The sequence below is a fragment of the Ranitomeya variabilis genome, chromosome 2 (assembly GCF_051348905.1).
Source record: "Ranitomeya variabilis isolate aRanVar5 chromosome 2, aRanVar5.hap1, whole genome shotgun sequence".
NCBI lineage: Eukaryota > Metazoa > Chordata > Amphibia > Anura > Dendrobatidae > Ranitomeya > Ranitomeya variabilis.
Window position 1 is genome coordinate 789,549,483 of NC_135233.1, and position 24,093 is coordinate 789,573,575.

The 24,093-nt window shown below is 47.3% G+C and overlaps 1 protein-coding gene across 1 annotated transcript in view; it reads right to left on the minus strand.

Moving 5' to 3' along the window:
• Positions 1–24,093, minus strand: part of LOC143803957 (dynein axonemal heavy chain 5-like) — a 587,287-nt gene that overhangs the window by 408,552 nt on the left and 154,642 nt on the right. The window contains exons 26-27 of the mRNA XM_077281707.1: positions 14,458–14,571; positions 14,195–14,370 (exon numbers count right to left, since the gene is read on the minus strand). Of these exons, the coding sequence (XP_077137822.1) occupies positions 14,195–14,370; positions 14,458–14,571 (290 nt within the window). The remainder of the gene's footprint in view (positions 1–14,194; positions 14,371–14,457; positions 14,572–24,093) is intronic.

Below are 24,093 nucleotides of genomic sequence, written 5' to 3' on the forward strand. Positions count from 1 at the left end.
AGGTCGTAAGTTGGGAGGAATATCAGCGGCAGCAGGCGCTCCAGCAGAAAGAGGAGGAAAGAAAGCGAGATCTCCAATGCCAGACTGCCAGGGAGAAGGACCTACGAGCCAAAGCCCGGGTCAGGAAGGAGACCTACGAGAACAGAGGTCCACGGAGACAGGGCACAGTGGTAACTTTCCGTATAAAAGCTGGATGGGACTTCACCAGACCTGTATCCAGAAGTCTTCGTGACCAGGCGGGATGTTACATAGTTATTAAGGTTGAAGGAAGACTTTAAGTCCATCTAGTTCAACCCATAGCCTAACCTAACATGCCCTAACATGTTGATCCAGAGGAAGGCAAAAAAAAAACATGTGGCAAAGAGTAAGCTCCACATTGGGGAAAAAAATTCCTTCCTGACTCCACATACGGCAATCAGACTAGCTCCCTGGATCAACGCCCTATCAAGGAATCTAGTGTATATACCCTGTAACATTATACTTTTCCAGAAAGGTATCCAGTCCCCTCTTAAATTTAAGTAATTAATCACTCATTACAACATCATACGGCAGAGAGTTCCATAGTCTCACTGCTCTTACAGTAAAGAATCCGCATCTGTTATTATGCTTAAACCTTCTTTCCTCCAGACGTAGAGGATGCGCCCTTGTCCCTGTTTCAGGTCTACGATTAAAAAGATCTTCAGAAAGGTCTTTGTACTGTCCCCTCATATATTTATACATTAAAATAAGATCATCCCTTAGTCTTCGTTTTTCCAAACTAAATAGCCCCAAGTGTAATAACCTATCTTGGTATTGCAGACCCCCCAGTCCTCTAATAACCTGGAGGCACATTTAATGGAGGGACACCCGGACAGGGACCTCTATCCTGGAGACAGTGTTACTTACACTCGACATTGGGGAGACAAAGGGTGGTACGCTCTCCATGTCCATAAATGTGAACCTAAGGTCATAAAACTGCCATCTCAGGGCCTGGAGCCAGTGTAATAGGATGCAGGTACTGAGTATGTCACCACGGAACAGACAGACCAACTGTTGAGGGGAATTTATTAACAGGGGTAAAATTCTCCTCGCAGGGAGTAAACAGGGGGTTAATGGAGTCAAACAGTAAACAGTAAACAATTAAGCGGAATCAAAAGGGTTAACGAGTGTTCTGGTAACTTATCAGCCCAGGGAGATCCTGACTGGAGGGTCCTTTTTCCAACGTGGATACAGTCACCAGCAGAGCTTGAGATTCTGGTCTTTTCTGTGTCACCTGGAAAGTCCGGGGTTAAGTCTCTGCAGCCTGCTCTTCTCAAAGTGAAACTGGAACCAGGAAATAACAGTCTCTCCGTCACTGCTGCAGGAGTCTCCGTAAGCCTGGCAGCTTCTCTGTAATAACGATTGTCACACACACACTGGGCAGTTACTTATCACACTCAGGGATCTTTGCTTGTGACTGCGGTCACCAGGGCTGCACTGAGTCACTGTCTCTGCACTGTCAGGGGAAGAGTCTTCTCAGATTATGGAGGCTTCCAAGTCCCCACTCTCACTCCAGCCTTAGTGCCCTCACGGGGAGCACTCTGTAATGGGGAGCGCGGCGCTGCAGCCTGCTTTCTCTCTGGCACGCTGTCCCCTCTCTCGCGCGCTCTCTCTCCCGCACTTTTCTGACCACTCCCCTCTCTTTTCCCAGCAGTCACCACGTCCCCTCTGTCCAGGGCAGAAAGTCTTCCCCCAACAACCCAGCTGTCTGACTAAGTGGTTCCAGGCAAGGAGCAGGGAAAGCAACCTCCTTACATTCCCCCTCTCTTAAAGCTCGCCATTCCACGGGCGAGGACTCTTCGTGCTTCTCTTTGTTCTTTGGAGGGGAGTCAGATACCTGCGATTCTCGCATCTCCTTCTGCCTTTCTTCTTGTACATACTCCCAGACTAAATGGTTTAGGAGCTGCTCATCAGTCAGGTTGAGATATGCTTTCTCTGCTTCATCAACAACTGCTGTCTTCTTCTTTTTCTTCTTCTTCTTCTTAGCTTTGCCGCTAGCAGATGTCTGCGTAGATGACTCTTCATCCTCCTTGTCGTTATCGGAAACTTTAGGGACTTCTTGTTCGGGCTCCTCAGTTTGGGGGCTTAGTTTAAGCAATTCTTCTCCATAGCTCCCCCTCTCTTTGACAGGAGCATTCTCGTCACAGCTTGAGTCAGATGAATTAAGACCATGCAGGCCGGACTCTTTGTCATCTGCGCCGGGCTCTGCGGGCATCATTTCCCAGGGCTTCTCAGCCACACGCCCTGTCTCACACAGCTGCTCCATTTCCCCTGTCCGATCAGGAACTGGTGAGCTGACAGCCAACACACTCTTCACATCAGGGGACGACATCAGTGGTTCCTCCTTCTCATCAGCTCGGACCTTGAAAACGAGTGTCGCAGGAACACTTGGCACTTTCTCTCCTTCTTCGGGAACTCGTGCTGGGCAAGGTAGTAAAGCACTTCGGTGGTCTTCTCGAGCGAACGTCACTTTCTTTCCTCCGGGCTGAGTCTCACCAATAAAACCTTCAGACCCAGGCTGTAGATCCACTAGGCTCGCCTTTACGCGTTGGGACAGCGCAGTCATTTCACCAGAGATGCTTGACACCTTCTCCATCTCTCCTTGGCGTCCGACATCGTGGTACTGTCTTGCCTTAGGTGGAACTCTTCTCTTCCTGCCATACCATTCCCTCCAGGGGCGACGTTCCCTCCAGTTAGCAGGACCCTCAGATGGGCGAGCAGATCTCTGCCCCCGCTCTTCTCGGGTAGGGCAATTTCTGGACATGTGTCCCACCTTTCTGCACGTCCAGCACTCACGTCTGCGTCTGTCTGGAGGGCGCTTCAGTCTGGATCGTTGACCTCGGCGGGGAACACCTCTCATCTGCGGTTCCTCTTCACCCCAGGATACAGAGTTACACTCTGGAGCCACCACCGAAGCCTTCTTCATGCTGCGCACCTCTCCTCTAACTCTTTCTGGCGGCTCCCGCACGTTACCTCGGGGTATGCCGCTGGTCCCCAAAACCGCAGTAAGGGCTTTCCCCAGACTCTCAATCTCCTCCCAGATTCTTCTTATCTTCAGCTGGGAATCTCGGGTCCACATTGCCTCCTCTTCATTCTGACTGGGTGCTCCGCAGTTGTAGCATCTAGGCAGCACTCTTCGCCGAGCGGCACTAGTCTCACTTTGGAGGGCGGTCTCTCTTTCTCGCACCGGAGGGCTGTACTCTGCAGCACGGATCTTCTTATATTCAGCCACCTCCTCACGGACTCGCTTAACCTCCTTCTTCAAGTCTTCTACCCATTGAGGGGCTGTTACCTCCCTGCTCCATACCTTTCCCACTGGCACTACCACCCCTTGCTCTTGCTCGCGTGTGCGTGGCTCACTCCCGACCTCAGAGAAAGTCATATCTAGCTTTACACGCATGCGCTCTCGCAGGGCCTGTTTCATCAACACATCTCGCAAGCCTGTTACCAGTTGGTCTCGCAGTACAACGTCAATTGACCCCACACCTATGCCGTCCTTCCGTATAATGGCAGTATGAAGCTCCTGCAGTGCGTTCATATATTGCGTCACGGTCTCCCCCTCTCTTTGTACCCGGCGGAACAGTCGCATGCGCAGCTCCCCTACGTCAGTGGGGTCCCCATGCGTCTCCTCAAGTATACGTATTACTTTGTCCAGGGTATCTCTCGCCTGGGGGGGTCTGAGCATAACAGAGTCCCGTGCATCCCCCTCTAGGGCCATCACAGCTATTTCCGCCTGCAGAGCCGGTGTCATAGGATGCATCCGCATCATCCCTCGGATGTGCTCCGTCCAACCCCACAACATGACATTACTCCCTGAAAATTTTGGCAGGTTAGCTAACATGGCTCCCAGGGAGATGCTAGACCTGGGACCTCTCTCAACTGCTTGGTCTGCCCCTTCCACGCTACCGTGTGACATCCTGCCGACTACGCCAAGTGTAATAGGATGCAGGTACTGAGTATGTCACCACGGAACAGACAGACCAACTGTTGAGTGGAATTTATTAACAGGGGTAAAATTCTCCTCGCAGGGAGTAAACAGGGGGTTAATGGAGTCAAACAGTAAACAGTAAACAATTAAGCGGAATCAAAAGGGTTAACGAGTGTTCTGGTAACTTATCAGCCCAGGGAGATCCTGACTGGAGGGTCCTTTTTCCAACGTGGATACAGTCACCAGCAGGGCTTGAGATTCTGGTCTTTTCTGTGTCTCCTGGAAAGTCCGGGGTTAAGTCTCTGCAGCCTGCTCTTCTCAAAGTGAAACTGGAACCAGGAAATAACAGTCTCTCCGTCACTGCTGCAGGAGTCTCCGTAAGCCTGGCAGCTTCTCTGTAATAACGATTGTCACACACACACTGGGCAGTTACTTATCACACTCAGGGATCTTTGCTTGTGACTGTGGTCACCAGGGCTGCACTGAGTCACTGTCTCTGCACTGTCAGGGGAAGAGTCTTCTCAGATTATGGAGGCTTCCAAGTCCCCACTCTCACTCCAGCCTTAGTGCCCTCACGGGGAGCACTCTGTCATGGGGAGCGCGGCGCTGCAGCCTGCTTTCTCTCTGGCACGCTGTCCCCTCTCTCGCGCGCTCTCTCTCCCGCACTTTTCTGACCACTCCCCTCTCTTTTCCCAGCAGTCACCACGTCCCCTCTGTCCAGGGCAGAAAGTCTTCCCCCCAACAACCCAGCTGTCTGACTAAGTGGTTCCAGGCAAGGAGCAGGGAAAGCAACCTCCTTACACCATTACCACCTGCAGCTCCATACTACCCATCATCGCCCCCACCTGGCCAGGTGACCCCTGCAACGGTCACCATGTGCACAAAGGCCACACAGACAACCATTGGACAAACCTCAGTGGGCACTCAGATGCCTATTCAGAGCATAGACGCATTGTATGTACTACGTGGGGATCGCCCAAATCCACAGGTGTTGCCATGGAAATTACCACAGCCAAAGTAAAATACGACAAATCTGAAAATTACTGTAAATAGTTAAATTTAACTCTTTGCTGTTACAAAAAGTTTATTGAACCCGACCAGGGTTTTCACTTAAAGGGGTCCCACGTTTAAAGGGATCCTATGTTTTACACAAGTTGCATTTCGTTTAAAGACACTCGAGTCATGGACAGTGAATGGCTCAAAAACTCTCTACTGTAAATAGTTTGCACCTTCTTAAAGGTGCTTCCTACTGGTTTTACAAGGAAACGTTTAAAGAGACTACATCTAATATTGCTTTGAAAATTGTTTTGTTTTCCAGAAGACCTGAAGAAAAACCCGTTTGGCGCGGCAGGATTCCAGGTCTGGATACATACATTGTAGACCGCCCAAGTCCAGCGTTGAGGTTTAATGATGGGTCCCTGGCATCGTTGCTGCTGTTCTAGAGTTAATGATTGACTTGAATATTAATTGCACTACCTCAGTATTAAAAGAAAAAGGACTTGAATACTTTTGCGCCCTGGGACAGAGACATCGGACAAATCATGTCATATCATTCAGATAAGTAACTTATTATGGTTCCAGTAGCATGCTTTTGTTTCTCTATGGCAGTGATATTTATAATATGACAATATGTTGTGCTGTGGCCATGAGAGACTAGTGAAACTATATATACGTGATGTTTCCTTCTAGCTTGCTATAAATATATTACTTGGTCGTGGTGACTTAACTATGCAGCCAATTATGGCAGTAGAATGTAAATAGTTTATGAGCACAAGAGCACTTTATTTCTTTTCCCAAAAAGTTGAATTTTGGAGGCCTATTTGCTCCCTCTCTATGCCCCTGACAATCTAGGTGACTATATATACAACGTGTATGTGGATTTTTTCCTGCAACCGTTGGCCACTTCCCTACCATCCTACACTAGGGATTCGGCCCATTTCATCAGCATATGCTGTGATATAGTTTGTCTGGACCAAACATTTTTGGTGACTTGCGATGTTGAATCGCTTTATTCAAACATTAACCCCTTTCTGTCATTAGACGTACTATTCCGTCCATGTGGGGTGGGCCCTACTTCCCAAGGACGGAATAGTACGTCATACGCGATCGGCCGCGCTCACGGGGGGAGCGCGGCCGATCGCTGCCGGGTGTCAGCTGCATATCGCAGCTGACATCCGGCACTATGTGCCAGGAGCGGTCACGGACCGCCCCCGGCACATTAACCCCCGGCACACCGCGATCAAACATGATCGCGATGTGCCGGCGGTGCAGGGAAGCATCGCGCAGGGAAGGGGGCTCCCTGCGGGCTTCCCTGAGCCCCCCGCAGCAACGCGATGTGATCGCGTTGCTGCGAGGGTCTTACCTCCCTCCCTGCCTGCTCCAGACCCGGATCCAAGATGGCCGCGGATCCGGGTCCTGCAGGGAGGGAGGTGGCTTCACAGAAGCCTGCTCAGAGCAGGCACTGTGAAGCAGCGTGCACTTCTCGCAGATCGGTGATCTGTCAGAGTGCTATGCAAACTGACAGATCACCGATCTGTATTGTCCCCCCTGGGGCAAAGTAAAAAAAAAAATTTCCAAATGTGTAAAAAAAAAAAAAAAAAAATATTCCAAAATAATGAAAAAAAAAAAAATATATTATTCCCATAAATACATTTCTTTATCTAAATAAAATAAAAAAAACAATAAAAGTACACATATTTAGTATCGCCGCGTCCGTAACGACCCGACCTACAAAACTGGCCCACTAGTTAACCCCTTCAGTAAACACCGTAAGAAAAAAAAAAAAAAAACGAGGCAAAAAACAACGCTTTATTATCATACCGCCGAACAAAAAGTGGAATAACACGCGATCAAAAAGACTGATATAAATAACCATGGTACCGCTGAAAACGTCATCTTGTCCCGCAAAAAACAAGCCGCCATACAGCATCATCAGCAAAAAAATAAAAAAGTTATAGTCCTGAGAATAAAGCGATACCAAAATAATTATTTTTTCTATAAAATAGTTTTTATCGTATAAAAGCGCCAAAACATAAAAAAATGATATAAATGAGATATCGCTGTAATCGTACTGACCCGAAGAATAAAACTGCTTTATCAATTTTACCAAACGCGGAACGGTATAAACGCCTCCCCAAAAAGAAATTCATGAATAGCTGGTTTTTGATCACTCTGCCTCACAAAAATCGGAATAAAAAGCGATCAAAAAATGTCACGTGTCCGAAAATGTTACCAATAAAAACGTCAACGCATCCCGCAAAAAACAAGATCTCACATGACTCTGTGGACTCAAATATGGAAAAATTACAGCTCTCAAAATGTGGTAACGCAAAAAATATTTTTTGCAATGAAAAGCGTCTTTCAGTGTGTGACGGCTGCCAATCATAAAAATCCGCTAAAAAACCCGCTATAAAAGTAAATCAAACCCCCCTTCATCACCCCCTTAGTTCGGGAAAAATAAAAAAATTAAAAAATGTATTTATTTCCATTTTCCCATTAGGGTTAGGGTTAGGGCTAGAGTTAGGACTAGAGTTAGGGCTAGGGTTATTGCTAGGGTTAGGGCTAGGGTTGGGGCTACAGTTAGGGTTGGGGCTAAAGATAGGGTTAGGGTTTGGATTACATTTACGGTTGGGAATAGGGTTGGGTGTGTCTGGGTTAGAGGAGTGGTTAGGGTTACTGTTGGGATTAGGGTAAGGGGTGTGTTTGGATTAGGGTTTCAGTTATAATTGGGGGGTTTCCACTGTTCGGGCACATCAGGGGCTTTCCAAACGGGATATGGCATCCGATCTGAATTCCAGCCAATTCTGCGTTGAAAAAGGAAAACAGTGCTCCTTCCCTTCAGAGCTCTCCCGTGTGCCCAAACAGGGGTTTACCCCAACATATGGGGTATCAGCGTACTCAGGACAAATTGGACATCATCTTTTGGGGTCCAATTTCTCCTGCTACCCTTGGGAAAATACAAAACTGGGGGCCAAAAAATAAGTTTTGTGGGAAAAAAAGATTTTTTATTTTCACGGCTCTGCGTTGTAAACTGTAGTGAAACACTTGGGGGTTCAAAGTTCTCACAACACATCTAGATAAGTTCCTTGGGGGGTCTAATTTCCGATATGGGGTCACTTGTGGGGGGTTTGTACTGTTTGCGTACATCAGGGGCTCTGCAAATGCAACGTGACGCCTGCAGACCAATCCATTTAAGTCTGCATTCCAAATGGCGCTCCTTCCCTTCCGAGCTCTGTCATGCGCCCAAACAGTGGTTCCCCCCCACATATCGGGTATCAGCATACTCAGGACAAATTGGTCAACACATTTTGGTGTCCAATTTGTCCTGTTACCCTTGTGAAAATACAAAACTGGGGGCTAAAAAATCATTTTTGTGAAAAAAAAAAAGAATTTATTTTCACGGCTCTGCGTTATAAACTGTAGTGAAACACTTGGGGGTTCAAAGCTCTCACAACACATCTAGATAAGTTCCTTAGGGGGTCTACTTTCCAAAATGGTGTCACTTGTGGGGGTTTTTAATGTTTAGGCACATCAGGGGCTCTGCAAACGCAACATGGCATCCCATCTTAATTCCAGTCAATTTTGCATTGAAAAGTAAAATAGCGCTCCTTCCCTTCCGAGCTCTGCTATGCGCCCAAACAGTGGTTTACCCCCACATATGGGGTATCGTCGTACTCAGGACAAATTGCACAACAACTTTTGTGCTCTAATTTCTTCTCTTACCCTTGGGGAAATAAAAAAATGGGGGCGAAAAGATCATTTTTGTGAAAAAATATGATTTTTTATTTTTACGGCTCTGCATTATAAACTTCTGTGAAGCACTTGTTGGGTCAAAGTGCTCACCACACATCTAGATAAGTTCCTTAGGGGGTCTACTTTCCAAAATGGTGTCACTTGTGGGGGGTTTCAATGTTTAGGCACATCAGGAGCTCTCCAAACGCAACATGACGTCCCATCTCAATTCCAGTCAATTTTGCATTGAAAAGTCAAATGGCGCTCCTTCCCTTCCGAGCTCTGCCCTGCACCCAAACATTGGTTTACACCCACATATGGGGTATCAGCGTACTCAGGACAAATTGCACAACAATTTTTGGGGTCCAATTTCTTCTCTTACCCTTGGGAAAATAAAAAATTGGGGGCGAAAAGATCATTTTTGTGAAAAAATATGATTTTTTATTTTTACGGCTCTGCATTATAAACTTCTGTGAAGCACTTGTTGGGTCAAAGTGCTCACCACACATCTAGATAAGTTCCTTAGGGGGTCTACTTTCCAAAATAGTGTCACTTGTGGGGGGTTTCAATGTTTAGGCACATCAGGGGCTCTCCAAATGCAACATGGCGTCCCATCTCAATTCCAGTCAATTTTGCATTGAAAAGTCAAATGGCGCTCCTTCCCTTCCGAGCTCTGCCCTGCGCCCAAACAATGGTTTACACCCACATATGGGGTATCAGCGTACTCAGGACAAATTGCACAACAAATTTTGGGGTCTATTTTCTCCTGTTACCCTTGGTAAAATAAAACAAATTGGATCTGAAATAAATTTTGTGTGAAAAAAAGTTAAATGTTCATTTTTATTTAAACATTCCAAAAATTCCTGTGAAACACCTGAAGGGTTAATAAACTTCTTGAAAGTGGTTTTGAGTACCTTGAGGGGTGCAGTTTTTAGAATGGTGTCACACTTGGGTATTTTCTATCATATAGACCCCTCAAAATGACTTCAAATGAGATGTGGTCCCTAAAAAAAATGGTGTTGTAAAAATGAGAAATTGCTGGTCAACTTTTAACCCTTATAACTCCGTCACAAAAAAAAATTTTGGTTCCAAAATTGTGCTGATGTAAAGTAGACATGTGGGAAATGTTACTTATTAAGTATTTTGCGTGACATATGTCTGTGATTTAAGGGCATAAAAATTAAAAGTTGGAAAATTGCGAAATTTTCAAAATTTTCGCCAAATATTCGTTTTTTTCACAAATAAACGCAACTTATATCGAAGAAATTTTACCACTATCATGAAGTACAATATGTCACGAGAAAACAATGTCAGAATCGCCAAGATCCGTTGAAGCGTTCCAGAGTTATAACCTCATAAAGGGACAGTGGTCAGAATTGTAAAAATTGGCCCGGTCATTAACGTGCAAACCACCCTTGGGGGTGAAGGGGTTAACCATCTTGACGGATTGCATGCAGTGGGGCATTTTCTCAGTAGACTGGATACTCCAGATCGTTTCCATGATTCTTTTTTGATTGATCTATTGCATTTTATTTTACATCACAATTACTTTTTATTTGAACGCACGTTTTTTCGGCAGGTATCAGGTGTGGCGATGGGGGCGCGTTGCGCACCGGCGTACGCGAATATCTTTTTAGGCTGGTGGGAGGAAACCATCGTGTACTGTTCTGAGTCCTTTAAAACACATGTTCGGCACTGGCATCGCTTTATTGACAATGTTTTTTTCCTATGGACAGGTACAGAGCAGGAGTGCCTGGATTTTCTTAATGAATTGAACAGCAACAACTTAAACATCGTCCTTACGCATTCTCTCTCGCATGTGACAGTGACCTTTCTGGATTTAAAAGTCTTCATCCACAATGGACGCTTGGTTACGGATTTATACCGTAAATCTACCACGACGAACAGCCTGCTCAGGTATGATAGTTTCCATCCTCTTCATACCAGGAGGGGCATCCCAATAGGCCAATTTTTAAGGGTCCGTCGCAACTGCTCTTTAGATGAGGATTTTTTCCACACAATCCAGGGCCCTTACGTCTAGATTTAGGCAGCGGGGTTACCTGAAAAAAACCATCTCCCATGCCTTCCAAAGGGCCAGGGAAATGAACCAGGACTTGATGATTTCCCCTAGCGATCGCCACCAAGACACCAGTGTCCGTTTTATTACGGACTTCAATGATCAGAGGGATCGGATAAGAAATGTCCTAACATCCCATTGGGACATCCTTACTACTGACACACAGATCACCACCCTGGTCACTCCCCGTCCTGCCTTGACAGCCAAGAGGGCTCCCAATCTTGGGGACATTCTGACCAGGAGCCATTTCCTACGCCCCACCACTAGTTTGAATCGGGGCATACGTTTGAGGGGGTCATTCCCCTGTGGGGGTTGCAGTGTCTGCCAATATGTTCCTGCCACAAGAGACCAGTTCATTAATCCCTTGGATTCAAAACCATATCGACTAACCTCGTATATCAATTGCAGAACGGCCAATGTGATCTATGCCATTGTCTGCCCATGTAACAAGGTGTATGTAGGCCAAACCTCCCAGGAATTCAGGAAGAGGGCACAGAAGCACCTGTCCACAATACATCTGGCGGCATCCGACACTAGAAAAGGCAGGATGGTGTCCCCGGTTGCTTTGCATTTTTAATGGTTCATGGTGGCTCCTCGGCTCATATCTCATTTTTTGGTCTACAAAAAATCTTTCCCAGCACCAGAGGAGGTAACCTCAAGAAGCGGCTGCTCCAAATTGAGTCCCGGTGGATTTTCAATCTGCGGAGTCTCTCCCCCACCGGGCTCAATGAAGAACTACTCTTTACAAGCTTCCTGGGATGACCCTACTGGACTGATACACCATTAATTAGAAACTAATAGAAGATGAAGAGGGACTACAAGCTCTTTTTGGGATCTTCACAAGAACTCTGCTCTCCCTTACAGGAACATTAACTCTCCTTTTCACGGACACTGTACCCCTTGTGGATCCTTGTTTTGTTCAGCTGTTTTGGTATTTTTCATACCTTATGTTACTATGCTTATGGACTTTGAGCCTTGTTTGACAATTCACATCTCTATTGCCGGTTTTATAACAGAACCTTTTTGCCACACTTTGATCTGGTTCTCTAATTTTTGCGTGCTGATGTATGCCTTATGCCCCCCTCTTTTTGTGGATACTAGATTATTTTAGTAGGGGCCTTGCGGGTATTCCCTTATCCCGTTTTGATATCTTTGGCCACGTCTCGTGGTAAATACTTATTTATGCATGTATTTGTTTATATAAGTTTGTCATTGGTATTTTTATCACTGTTTAGGCACCTGATGCATATAGTCGGATATATATATATATATATATATATATATATTATCTTTTTATGTCCCTGGCTTTTTCTGGTTTTCTTCCATTACTTCTGTTATTATGATACATCCAGCGCTGTGTTGTGGCACCGCGTGACGCACTCTGGGGGTCATGATTTGGCACTGCAAGTTCATTGTGCGCATGCGCCCTGTTTATGGGCTGCTGCGGGCTTATCCTGCCAGTGCTGTGTTGTGGCGCTATGTTACGTATTCTGGGGGTCATGATTCGGCGCTGCAAGCTTACTGTGCGCATGCGCCCTGTTTATGTGTTGCTGCGGGCTCATCCGGCCCTTCTTACATCACACAAGCTCTACTATGAGCGTTGTGTTGTGCGCTTGCGCTCCTTTGATGTGTAGCAGTAAGTGTTGTGCGCATGTGCGCACTTTCACTTTCATTTTCATTTTCAGTTATCACTACTTAATGGCGCCGGCGCACTTCCTCAGTCCCCCATGCTTATGAAGGTATTTACCCGGGCACCGCTTGCCCACCTGTTGGTAATTGCTTTAATTCTACCTACCGCTACTTAAGCCCTTCCTATCTATCCTCCAGTACTTCCCCTGACGAAGCTGCGTCTAGCAGCGATACGTGTGGGGCCCTTCCCACACCCTCTGGATCCCGGGATCATTCTCCCTTACTCTCGACTCCTGACAGCTGACGGCCCACAACACAGACCGGATGACCTAATTGGGTGATTTATATCTAACCCCTGTGCTTTTTCTACTTTTGTGCCACATATCTTCATCTGTGTTGGCACTTCCTTATAGCCTGGGTGGCATTATCTTTCCACCAGGCCACCTTCCCTTTTATATTTTTCTACCCGGCTTACATTATACCTTATAGGTATTGTTTCTTCTTTGGCTTATTGGGGCCCTTTGGTAGTATTAGCCTCTTTTCCTATATTAGGGCACTCTATTTATTGTAGGGTTATCTGGGGACGCCCAGACCTCATGTTCTCTTCTAAATGTATATATATTATTATATCTGGGTCTTTAAAATATTGAGTTATACCATACTCATATAGGGTTTAGGGGATTTCATCCCCCATTTTATAGGATTATAGGTCATCCTTACATGCCGCCTAAAGATTGATTTCTATACACATGTATCTTTGTATTGCAATTATTGTTGTGTGGCGTATCATTTATCCTTGTTGTGTAACATCATTTGTATTTTGGGCCGTCTGTAAGCGAGTATTTACCATGGGACCAGTGGTGTGGCTGTTATATTTTAATATGTTTTTATTCTAGTGTATTTGTCTCTGTTTTCAATAAACTTTTTTGTATTTTTAGCTATTTAGCTTGTATCCTTCTGGTTGTGCGTTCTATTTGCGTGGCTGCCTTTTCTTGTTGCTCCATTATGTCCCTTTGGCCATGCCTTGAGTTGCACCCCTATACATACTTACCACTTGTATAACATTATGTTTTCCCAGCTGTGGTGCTCCCTAGCTTTCAAAATTCCCGACTATATATACATCCTGATTTGAATAAAGGGTGAACTCAGGGAACAGTCCTGGATAAAAAGCGGACACAAGTGCAATAGGTTTTCAGTGCAATACTATATCTTGTGTAAATCTACTTAATTAGTCTTTTTAGTTTGACCAAGTATTTGTGGTTGTGTGTATGGTGTTGGGATTTGGGCGTGGGTAGTGGGTAGGGTCCGTATAGGGCCAGAAGGGACAGCCGACGCGGAGTGGGGGCGCCATGCCGAATTTAGGGTGCCAACCTCCACTGCCAGGAAGGTACAGTCCAATAGGAAGTAATTAGGGTTAAAGTTAGGACTGCCTTTCCCTATTAGGACTTCCTGGCGTATTTATTGCTGTATCAATACCCCGCTCTGATCTTAGGTTTTGGTGCTGGTTATTACTATTTATATATAGAATTTTAATATGGTCAATTAAAGATATATTTTTAAGGGTTGTTTTTCTTTTTTGGTTTATAGACTGAGTATATCCCTATATTATTAGTTTTTGATTCTTCAATTTTTTTTTTCAGTCAAGATGGGGTGCAGAGTGTACATTATTGAGAAAAAAATGAACTTTTTGCATTTACCAAAAGGCTGCAATGAAACAAAGAGTGAAAAATTTAAAGGGGTATGAATACTTTACATACCCACTGTATATTTATCATTTCAATATATACAGAATTTGGACCTGACAGATATACCTTAGTTGTTCATATGTGCTCTCTATAGGCTGATACAACTCATCAATCTTATTTTCCATATTTTGTAGTTCTTCTAATAGTGTTAAAATAGAGTTCAACTGTTCCAGGCTTTCTACTGGCATTGTAAGTTTCTGCCATGCTTCCTCTCGATATTGTACAACATGTCTAAGTTCTTCCTGAAAGGAAAATAAGATTGTAATGTCATAAGTATTAATAAAAATAATCTATCCTACAGAGTAGATTAGTATAGAAAGTGCACTTACTTTTACACGATGATGTAAAATAGCTGCATAATGAGACTTCCAACTTCCAACAAAACCTTTTAACGTCTCTTTTATTAATGAGTAATCAAGAGAAATACAACCCAACTGCAAAACCTAGTAAGCAAAGTGCATGTATTAATGTATCAATTATGTATAGTAGAAAAATAATTATAATACTGTGAATGAAAGACATTTAAATGTATTAAGTACCAAGTGTGCATTTTTTTATTTTGCTAGATTTGTCAAAGCATACTTGTGACTAAAAGTTGGTTTTATTTAACTACCTATATACTCAAGTATAAGCTGACCCGAGTATAAGCCGAGACCCCTAATTTTGCCACAAAAAACTGGGAAAACTTAATGACTCGAGTATAAGCCTAGGGTGGAAAATGCAGCAGCTATCGGTAAATGTCAAAAATAAGAATAGATACCAATAAAAGTAAAATTAATTGAGACATCAGTAGGTTAAATGTTTTTGAATATCCATATTGAATCAGGAGCCCCATATAATGCTCCATACAGTTCATGATGGGCCCCATATAATGCTCCATACAAAATATGCCTCATATAATGCTCCATACAGTTTATGATGGGCCCCATAAGATGCTCCATATTAAAATATGCCCCATATAATGCTGCACAAATGTTGATTATGACCCCATAAGATGCTCCATAGAGACATTTGCCCCATACAATGCTGCACAAATGCTGATTATGGCCCCATAAGATGCTCCATACAGACATTTGCCCCATATAATGCTGCACAAATGCTGATTATGGCCCCATAAGATGCTCCATAGACTCATTTGCCCCATATAATGCTGCACAAATGCTGATTATGGCCCCATAAGATGCTCCATAGAGATAATTGCCCCCATATAACGCTGCACATGGCCCCATAAGATGCTCCATAGAGATATTTGCTCCCATATAACACTGCACATGGCCACATAAGATGCTCCAGAGATATTTGCCCCATATGCTGTTGCTGCGATTTAAAAAAAAAATAAAAATCACATACTCACCTCTCGTTGCTCAGGCCCCCGGCACTTGCTACATTCACCTGTCCTCCGTTCCACTGCCGAGCATCGCTGTGTCTTCCCCGTCCTCTGCACTGACGATGGTGGAACAAGGAACAGGTGAATATAGCGCACTGCCCCCGCCATACTCACCTGCTCCCGGCGCCGTCCCTGCACATCCCTGGTTCTCCGGGCGCTGACAGTTTCTTCCTGTATTGAGCAGTCACATGGTACCGCTCATTACAGTAATGAATATGCGGCTCCACCCCTATGGGAGTGGAGTCGGGTCCATATTCATTACTGTAATGAGCGGTACCATGTGACCGCTCAATACAGGAAGAAGCTATCAGTGCCCGGAGAACCAGGGATGTCCAGGGACCGCGCCAGGAGCAGGTGAGTATTATTAGACAGCTGCCGCTCCCCCTCCCCTGCCAACCCCTGGGAATGACTCGAGTATAAGCCGAGAGGGGCAATTTCAGCCTAAAAAAATGGGCTGAAATTCTTGGCTTATACTCGAGTATATACGGTACCTTAGCGACTAGGCCAAATTTTTTTATTTTGACGTAATACTTTATGTGGTAATAGAAATGCTTCAACATATCCCAGTGATTGTAAGAATGACTTTTTTGTGACACATTGTACTTTATGTTATTGATAAATTGAGGTCAATATGTTTTATTTCTGTAAATATTGGAAATTTGAGGGAAATTTTGCAATTTTTAAACTTTGAATGTTATACTCTTTAATGAGATAAAGATACTACATAAAAAGAAATTAATAAATATAATTTCCCATATGTCTACTTTACATCAGCATCAAATGTCCTTATACTGTATTTTGTTAAAATATTAGATTTTTATTTTTCAGAGGCCTATTCAGTTTTCAAGTGTCTGAGATTTAAATAAAAGTCAGAATTCAAACAATTTTCAAATGGCACCACTTAAAGTATTCAAAACTATTGTAAGATAGTTTGTTATTACTTTATGTTCTTCACAGGAGTAAACGCAAAGTGGAATAAATGAGATTAAAAAAAATATACTGTATATTATTTCCGATGAAATGCTGCTAGCATTCTTACAGGCCACTGTAAGGTCTGAGATAGTGTTGAGCATTCCGATACCGCAAGTATCGGGTATCGGCCGATACTTAGCGGTATCGGAATTCCGATACCGAGATCCGATACTTGCCGCGTATCGGATACCGGAATCGGAAGTTCCCAGGATTCAAACTGCACAAATTTGTACGAAATCAGCCAATGAGAATGATTCCAAGTGTGGGCACATCCTGTTCAGCATGGAGGGCATGAAACTACTGGCAAGGCTGTGATTGGCTGCTGAAATGATGTCATGATGCAGTTTAAAAGTCGCTGGCGCCATTTTGCGCTCACTCTGCTGTGAATTCAGTTAGTGACAGGACGCTGTTTGCTGACTGAGGGCCAGTTTAGAGATAGCGATTTGCTTCTTTGTGCTTTTCAAAGGCTAATTTAGCAACCGCTGTGTTCACCTACTAATCACCTTGCTTTTGCCTTGTAGCGCTGTTTTCACAGTGACCTGCAAGGTCTCTCTGTGTGTGTGTGTGAGTGCAGCCCACTCTCTAGTCTGAGTGCAGCCATAGGCCATCCATAGCTGGTTGTATTCAGTTCAGGGAGGGTGGTTCATTGCCTCATACTGTTCTTTTTTTTTTTTTTTTTCAAGTAGTGTAGTCTGCTGCTCATTTTTTCAAAAAATTCCTATTAGTGTCTTTCCACCCGTCTCCAGCTAACTTGTGGAAAAACACTACATAGGATAACGTAGAGGAGGGTTTTTGGGCCTTGCAGCGCCGTTTACGGCTGTCTGCACGGTCTCCGTGTGACTGCAGCTCGCCCTGTAGTCTGTGAGCAGCCATAGCCTGGTTGTCTCCAGCTCAGGGTTCTTCACTGCGTCATACCGTAAAATCAATTTTCCTTTGGTTTTAAGTAGTGCAGGCTGCTGCACATTTTTTCAAAAAATTCCTATTAGTGTCTTTCCACCCGTCTCCAGCTAACTTGTGGAAAAACACTACATAGGATAACGTAGAGGAGGGTTTTTGGGCCTTGCAGTGCCGTTTACGGCTGTCTGCACGGTCTCCGTGTGACTGCAGCTCGCCTTGTAGTCTGTGAGCAGCCATAGCCTGGTTGTCTCCAGCTCAGGGTTCCTCACTGCGTCATACCGTAAAATCAATTTTCCTTTTGTTTTAAGTATTGCAGGCTGCTGCACATTTTTTCAAAAAATTCCTATTAGTGTCTTTCCACCCGTCTCCAGCTAACTTGTGGAAAAACACTACATAGGATAACGTAGAGGAGGGTTTTTGGGCCTTGCAGCACCGTTTACGGCTGTCTGCACGGTCTCCGTGTGACTGCAGCTCTCTCTGTTGTCAGTTCAGCCCCCAAAAAATAAATAAATAATAAAGTTCACCAAACACACCAGTGACACCACTTTACATTTGTGTAGCCCACATTAGCTCATATTAAAGTCTAGTCCACACTTTAGAAAATTAGTGTTTCTTATACCTGTTAGGAGTTGTTCAGGAATAAGCACACAAAGCCGTTAGAACTTTTCTGCTTATCTTTATCAGTCAACCAAGATGAAGAAGGCAGTGAGTAAGGCACGTGGGCGTGGGCGCGGAGCAGGGAGAGGACGTGGGGATTCTGTGCCTGCTGCGGGCACCGGTGACTCATCAGCACCAACTTTCACCAGGGAACAGTCCTTCATGCGCAGCTTTGTCGCAGAGCGCCGTACACCACTGCTGCGTGAAGAACAAATTGAAGCCGTTGTCAGATGGATGGCAGCTAATGCATCAACTTCAATTAGTGCCACATCCTCTCAGACACAGAGCACTGGAGAGCAGCCATCTGTCTCTTCACCACCTGCCAAATTGCCCAGGCAGACAGAGATCCCAGGACAGGAGCCGTCTCTACTTCTGTTCTCTGAATCTCTTGGCTTGGAAACAGGGGGCCAGCCAAGCAGCATTGGAGAAATGGAAGAAGAGGCAGGGTGCAGTGATGCCCAACCGCTTTTTCTCTCTTCCTCTGAAGAGGCGGGTGGGCCAGTGCCTCCGGTCACCACATCGCAGGACGCATCCGCTGATGACACTCAGGTGCCACTTTCTGGTGCGTGCTCTGCTGCTGAGACTACCCAGGAGGAGCAGTTGGGGGCAGACGGTAGTGTAGATGATGAGGTCCTTGACCCATCTTGGCGTGAGGGACAGGAAGGTGGTGGGAGCAGCTCTGAGGAAGAGATTCACCGTACGGCCCAAAGAGGGAGAGGGAGGGGGAAGACTGCGGATCCTGCAGCCTCCGCTTTGGCACCCGTTAGGAGCATGTCTCTTCCAAAAGCCAAAAAGGGCGCTCCCAAGACTTGCAGTGCCTGGTCCTTTTTTGACACAGTTGCAGATGACATTTGCTATGTCAAATGCAAGGTGTGTCATCACAAAGTCAAAAGAGGTCGAAATGTCAGCAACCTCAATACCTCCAACATGTGGAAACATGTGCGCACCAGGCACGCGGCAGAGTTAGAAAGACACACTGAAGAGCTAGGCCAACCAACAGCAGCAGCTACCACCTCTTCAGCTCGTGTTGCCTCTTCCTCCAGCTCACATGCAGCTGGTTCGGCTTCCTCCCAGGATCGCCGTGGAAGAACCTCTGGCCCTGTTGTCCAGAGACCCGCTGTAATTCCACCCGCAGCACCACTTTCCCAGTCATCCACACACTCCCAGCCCAGTGTACAGCCATCGGTAGTACAGGCATGGGAGAAAAGGCGGCCTTTCTCGTCAAACCACCCACGAGCACAGGCTCTGACTGCAGGCATTGCCAAACTTCTGTCACTGGAAATGCTGTCATTCAGGCTGGTGGAGACTGACAGCTTCCGTGACTTGATGTCATTGGCAGTCCCACAGTACAATGTGCCCAGCCGCTTTTACTTCAGCAGGCAAGCCGTCCCTGCCCTGCACAAGCATGTGGAGGGACACATAAAACACGCGCTACTGAATGCCGTCAGTAGCAAGGTCCACCTCACCACCGATGCGTGGACCAGTCAACATGGACAGGGGCGATACCTTTCCCTCACTGCCCATTGGGTTAATGTCGTTGAGCCGGGTACAGATCGTGTGAGTGGCGCAGGACGTGTCCTGCCCACTCCAAGGATTGCAGGAATCCATTCTGTACGCATTGACTCCTCCTCTTACACCAGTTCCTCTGAATCATCGCTGCAGGAGCCGTCACAGTCCACCTCCACATGGACCCGTGATGAACGTTTACCTGTTACGACCGACATGAGCACAGCCGTGGCCAAACGTCAACAGGCCGTCTTGAAATTAATTTCTTTGGGGAATCGAAGCCACACAGCGCAGGAGCTCTGGAATGCCATCAAGCAGGAGAGCGATGTGTGGTTTGTGCCAGCGAATCTCCAGCCAGGCATGGTAGTGTGTGATAATGGCCGAAATCTGGTGGCAGCTCTGGGCCTCGGCAACCTCACTCACATCCCATGTCTGGCACATGTGCTCAATTTGGTCGTGCAGAGTTTTTTGAGGGACTATCCGGATCTTGATGCACTGCTGCACAAGGTCCGCCTAGAGTGTGCTCACTTGCGGCGTTCCAGCACGGCAAAAGCGCGCATTGCGGCTCTGCAACGCCGACACCGCCTGCCGGAACATCGCATCATATGTGACCTACCTACCAGGTGGAATTCCACGTTACATATGTTGGAGCGGTTGTGTGAGCAGCAGCAAGCTGTAATGGAGTACCAGCTGCATCAGACGCAAAGAAGTCGCACTCAGCGCCGTTCAGACTTCACAACCACAGAGTGGGCCACTATGAATGACGTCTGCCAGGTTTTGCGTCCCTTCGATTATTCCACGCGGATGGCGAGTGCAGATGATGCACTAGTCAGCATGACTGTCCCCCTTATCTGCCTGCTTGAAAAATCACTGCAAGCGCTAAGGGATGATGTTGTGGAAGAGGTGGAGGATGAGGATTCACCATTTCCATCATCTTCTGCACAGTCAGCGCCACGTGGTTCCTCACAAACGCGTAGGCAGGGGACAGTTTGTGAGGAGGATGAGGAGGAGTCAATGGAGGAGGAAGACATCCGTCCAGAGGAGGGAGTTACACAATTGTCCAGTAGTCAGTGTGTACAGCGAGGGTGGGGTGATGACGAGCGGGCAGAGATCACGCCTCCAGCAGGGGACAGCGTTTCTTGGGCAGTTGGCAGTCTGCAGCACATGGTGGATTACATGCTGCAGTGCCTGAGAAACGACCGCCGCATCGCCCACATTCTCAACATGTCTGATTATTGGGTGTTCACCCTCCTCGATCCTCGCTACCGGGACAACGTAGAAAGCCTCATCACACCGTTGAACCGGGAGCGAAAAATGCGGGAGTACCAAGACACACTGGTGAATTCCATCATCTTCTCCATTCCAAGTGAGAGAAGTGCTGCTAGTGCATTACAAAGCAGCTCAGTGCGTCCAGGCAGTGGTGGAGGCTCTGCACAAAGAGGGAGCAGAAGCAGTGCCTCTGCCCAAGGCAAGACCAGTATGGCCCAACTGTGGCACAGTTTTCTGTGCCCGCCACAAAAGTCTACACCATCACAGACGGCTCCAGTCAGCAGGAGGCAACGGTTCCGTCAGATGGTGACAGATTACATGTCTTGCCCTCTTGCTGTACTCCCAGACGGCTCTTCACCTTTCAAGTTTTGGGTCTCAAAGCTGGATACATGGCCAGAGCTAAGCCAGTATGCATTGGAGGTGCTGGCTTGCCCTGCGGCTAGTGTATTATCGGAACGCGTCTTTAGTGCTGCAGGTGGTGTACTAACTGACCGTCGCATGCGACTATCCTCCGATAACGTTGACCGGCTTACTTTCCTGAAAATGAACAAGGCCTGGATCTCGCAGGAATTTGCCACTCCTCTTCCTGATTAAATAATTAGGTGACTGTCTACGTTATCCAGGTCTCCTGTTGTGTTCATCTTTCTACCACCTGAACTTAAATTCCTGGGCTCCAACACCGCCAGTTGAGGCTCAGAAGTGCCGTCTGCACAGTCAAAACATACGACCCAGTGTTATCGGGTTTCAGTAACGTCAGCTGATCCCCAGCTGTGTAGCCGGCAATGTATCCTGCGACCGCCACGCTGACACAACAACTGAAATGTAAGGGAACCTGTCCCCCCCCCCCCAAGGCGTTTGTTACTGAAAGAGCCACCTTGTGCAGCAGTAATGCTGCACAAGGAAAAGGTAGCTATGTTTGTTTAGCTCCTTGCACACGCAGAACTTAACACTTATAAAATGTGTCCACTGATACCGTAAAACCGTCCCGGAGGTGGGACTTTCCTTCGTAATATGACGCAGCACAGCTGTCATTCCTACCCCCTTGGCACCGTGCCCCGGCTCCTTAGCGTTGTTTGATTCCGTCCGGGAGCCTGCGCTGTTATGTTATCCCTTGGCCTGGCTGCGCCTGTGCGGCCGCGCTGGCCGAGAGCCCGCCTCGCATTGTCTTCTGATTTAATCCCACTGTGGGCCTGAGATCCATGGACATGCGCAGTGCATATCTGAACCTCCGCCTCTCACTCATCTCCCTACGCCTTCTTCAGACTGCGCCGTCAGCTGATCCCTAATAGCATGCCACGGCCGTGACGCCGCACAGTCTGAAGAAGCCGTAGGGAGGGGAGTGAGAGGCGAGGATATGCACTGCGCATGGCCACGGATCCCAGGCCCGCGGTGGGATTACATTAGACGACACTGCTAGGCGGGCTCTCGGCCAGCGCGGCCGCACAGGCGCAGCCAGCCTGACACCAAATGATGTCAGAAGATGGGCAGCGCTAAGTGTGCCTGGCCAAGGGATAACATAACAGCGCAGGCTCCGGGACGGAATCAAACAACGCTGAGGAGCCGGGGCACGGCGCCGGGGGGGGTAAGAATGACGGCTGTGCTGCGTCATATTACGAAGGAAAGTCCGACCTCCGGGACGGTCTCACGGTTTCAGGGGACACATTTTATAAGTGTTTAGTTCTGTGTTTGCAAGGAGCATAATGAAAAGAGCCACCTTTTCCTTTTGCATCTTTTGTGCTGCACAAGCTGGCTCTTTCAGCTACAAACGCCTTGGGGGGGGGGGGTTAAAGGTTCCCTTTCGACTTTCTCCAATCAGGCTTCGGCCTACATTGTGTTCCTCTGCTTCTCCTGCTGTCCCTGGGCTCCAACACCGATAGTTGTTGCCTGGTAGTGCTGTACGCACAGTCAACAGTCGCTCCTCTGTTATTGGGGTTCAGTAACATCAGCTGTTCCCCAGCTGTGTGTGTGGCAATCCCTCCTATCTCCTCCACCTCCTCCTCCTCCTGTCCCTGGGCTCCAACACTGCTAGTTGCCGTCCAGAAGTGCTGTCCGCACAGTCCCAACAGTCGCTCCTCTGTTATTGGGGTTCAGTAACGTCAGCTGTTCCCCAGCTGCGTGTGTGGCAATCCCTCCTATCTCTTCCACCTCCTCCTCCTCCTGTCCCTGGGCTCCAACACCGCTAGTTGCCGTCCAGAAGTGCTGTCCGCACAGTCCCAACAGTCGCTCCTCTGTTATTGGGGTTCAGTAACGTCAGCTGTTCCCCAGCTGTGTGTGTGGCAATCCCTCCTATCTCCTCCACCTCCTCCTCCTCCTGTCCCTGGGCTCCAACACCGCTAGTTGCCGTCCAGAAGTGCTGTCCGCACAGTCCCAACAGTCCCTCCTCTGTTATTGGGGTTCAGTAACGTCAGCTGTTCCCCAGCTGTGTGTGTGGCAATCCCTCCTATCTCCTCCACCTCCTCCTGTCCCTGGGCTCCAACACCGCTAGTTGCCGTCCAGAAGTGCTGTCCGCACAGTCCCAACAGTCCCTCCTCTGTTATTGGGGTTCAGTAACGTCAGCTGTTCCCCAGCTGTGTGTGTGGCAATCCCTCCTATCTCCTCCACCTCCTCCTCCTCCTGTCCCTGGGCTCCAACACCGCTAGTTGCCATCCAGAAGTGCTGTCCGCACAGTCCCAACAGTCCCTCCTCTGTTATTGGGGTTCAGTAACGTCAGCTGTTCCCCAGCTGTGTGTGTGGCAATCCCTCCTATCTCCTCCACCTCCTCCTCCTCCTGTCCCTGGGCTCCAACACCGCTAGTTGCCGTCCAGAAGTGCTGTCCACACAGTCCCAACAGTCCCTCCTCTGTTATTGGGGTTCAGTAACGTCAGCTGTTCCCCAGCTGTGTGTGTGGCAATCCCTCCTATCTCCTCCACCTCCTCCTCCTCCTGTCCCTGGGCTCCAACACCGCTAGTTGCCGTCCAGAAGTGCTGTCCGCACAGTCCCAACAGTCCCTCCTCTGTTATTGGGGTTCAGTAACGTCAGCTGTTCCCCAGCTGTGTGTGTGGCAATCCCTCCTATCTCCTCCACCTCCTCCTCCTCCTGTCCCTGGGCTCCAACACCGCTAGTTGCCATCCAGAAGTGCTGTCCACACAGAGCCAAACACCTCGCCAATGTGTTAGTGGGGTTCAGTAATGCCTGCTGCTCCCCTGCTGTGTATACGGCAACGTGTCCTGCGACCGCCACGCAGGCACAACAAGTTAAATTTAAGGGAACCTGTCCCCCCCCCCCAGGTGTTTGTTAC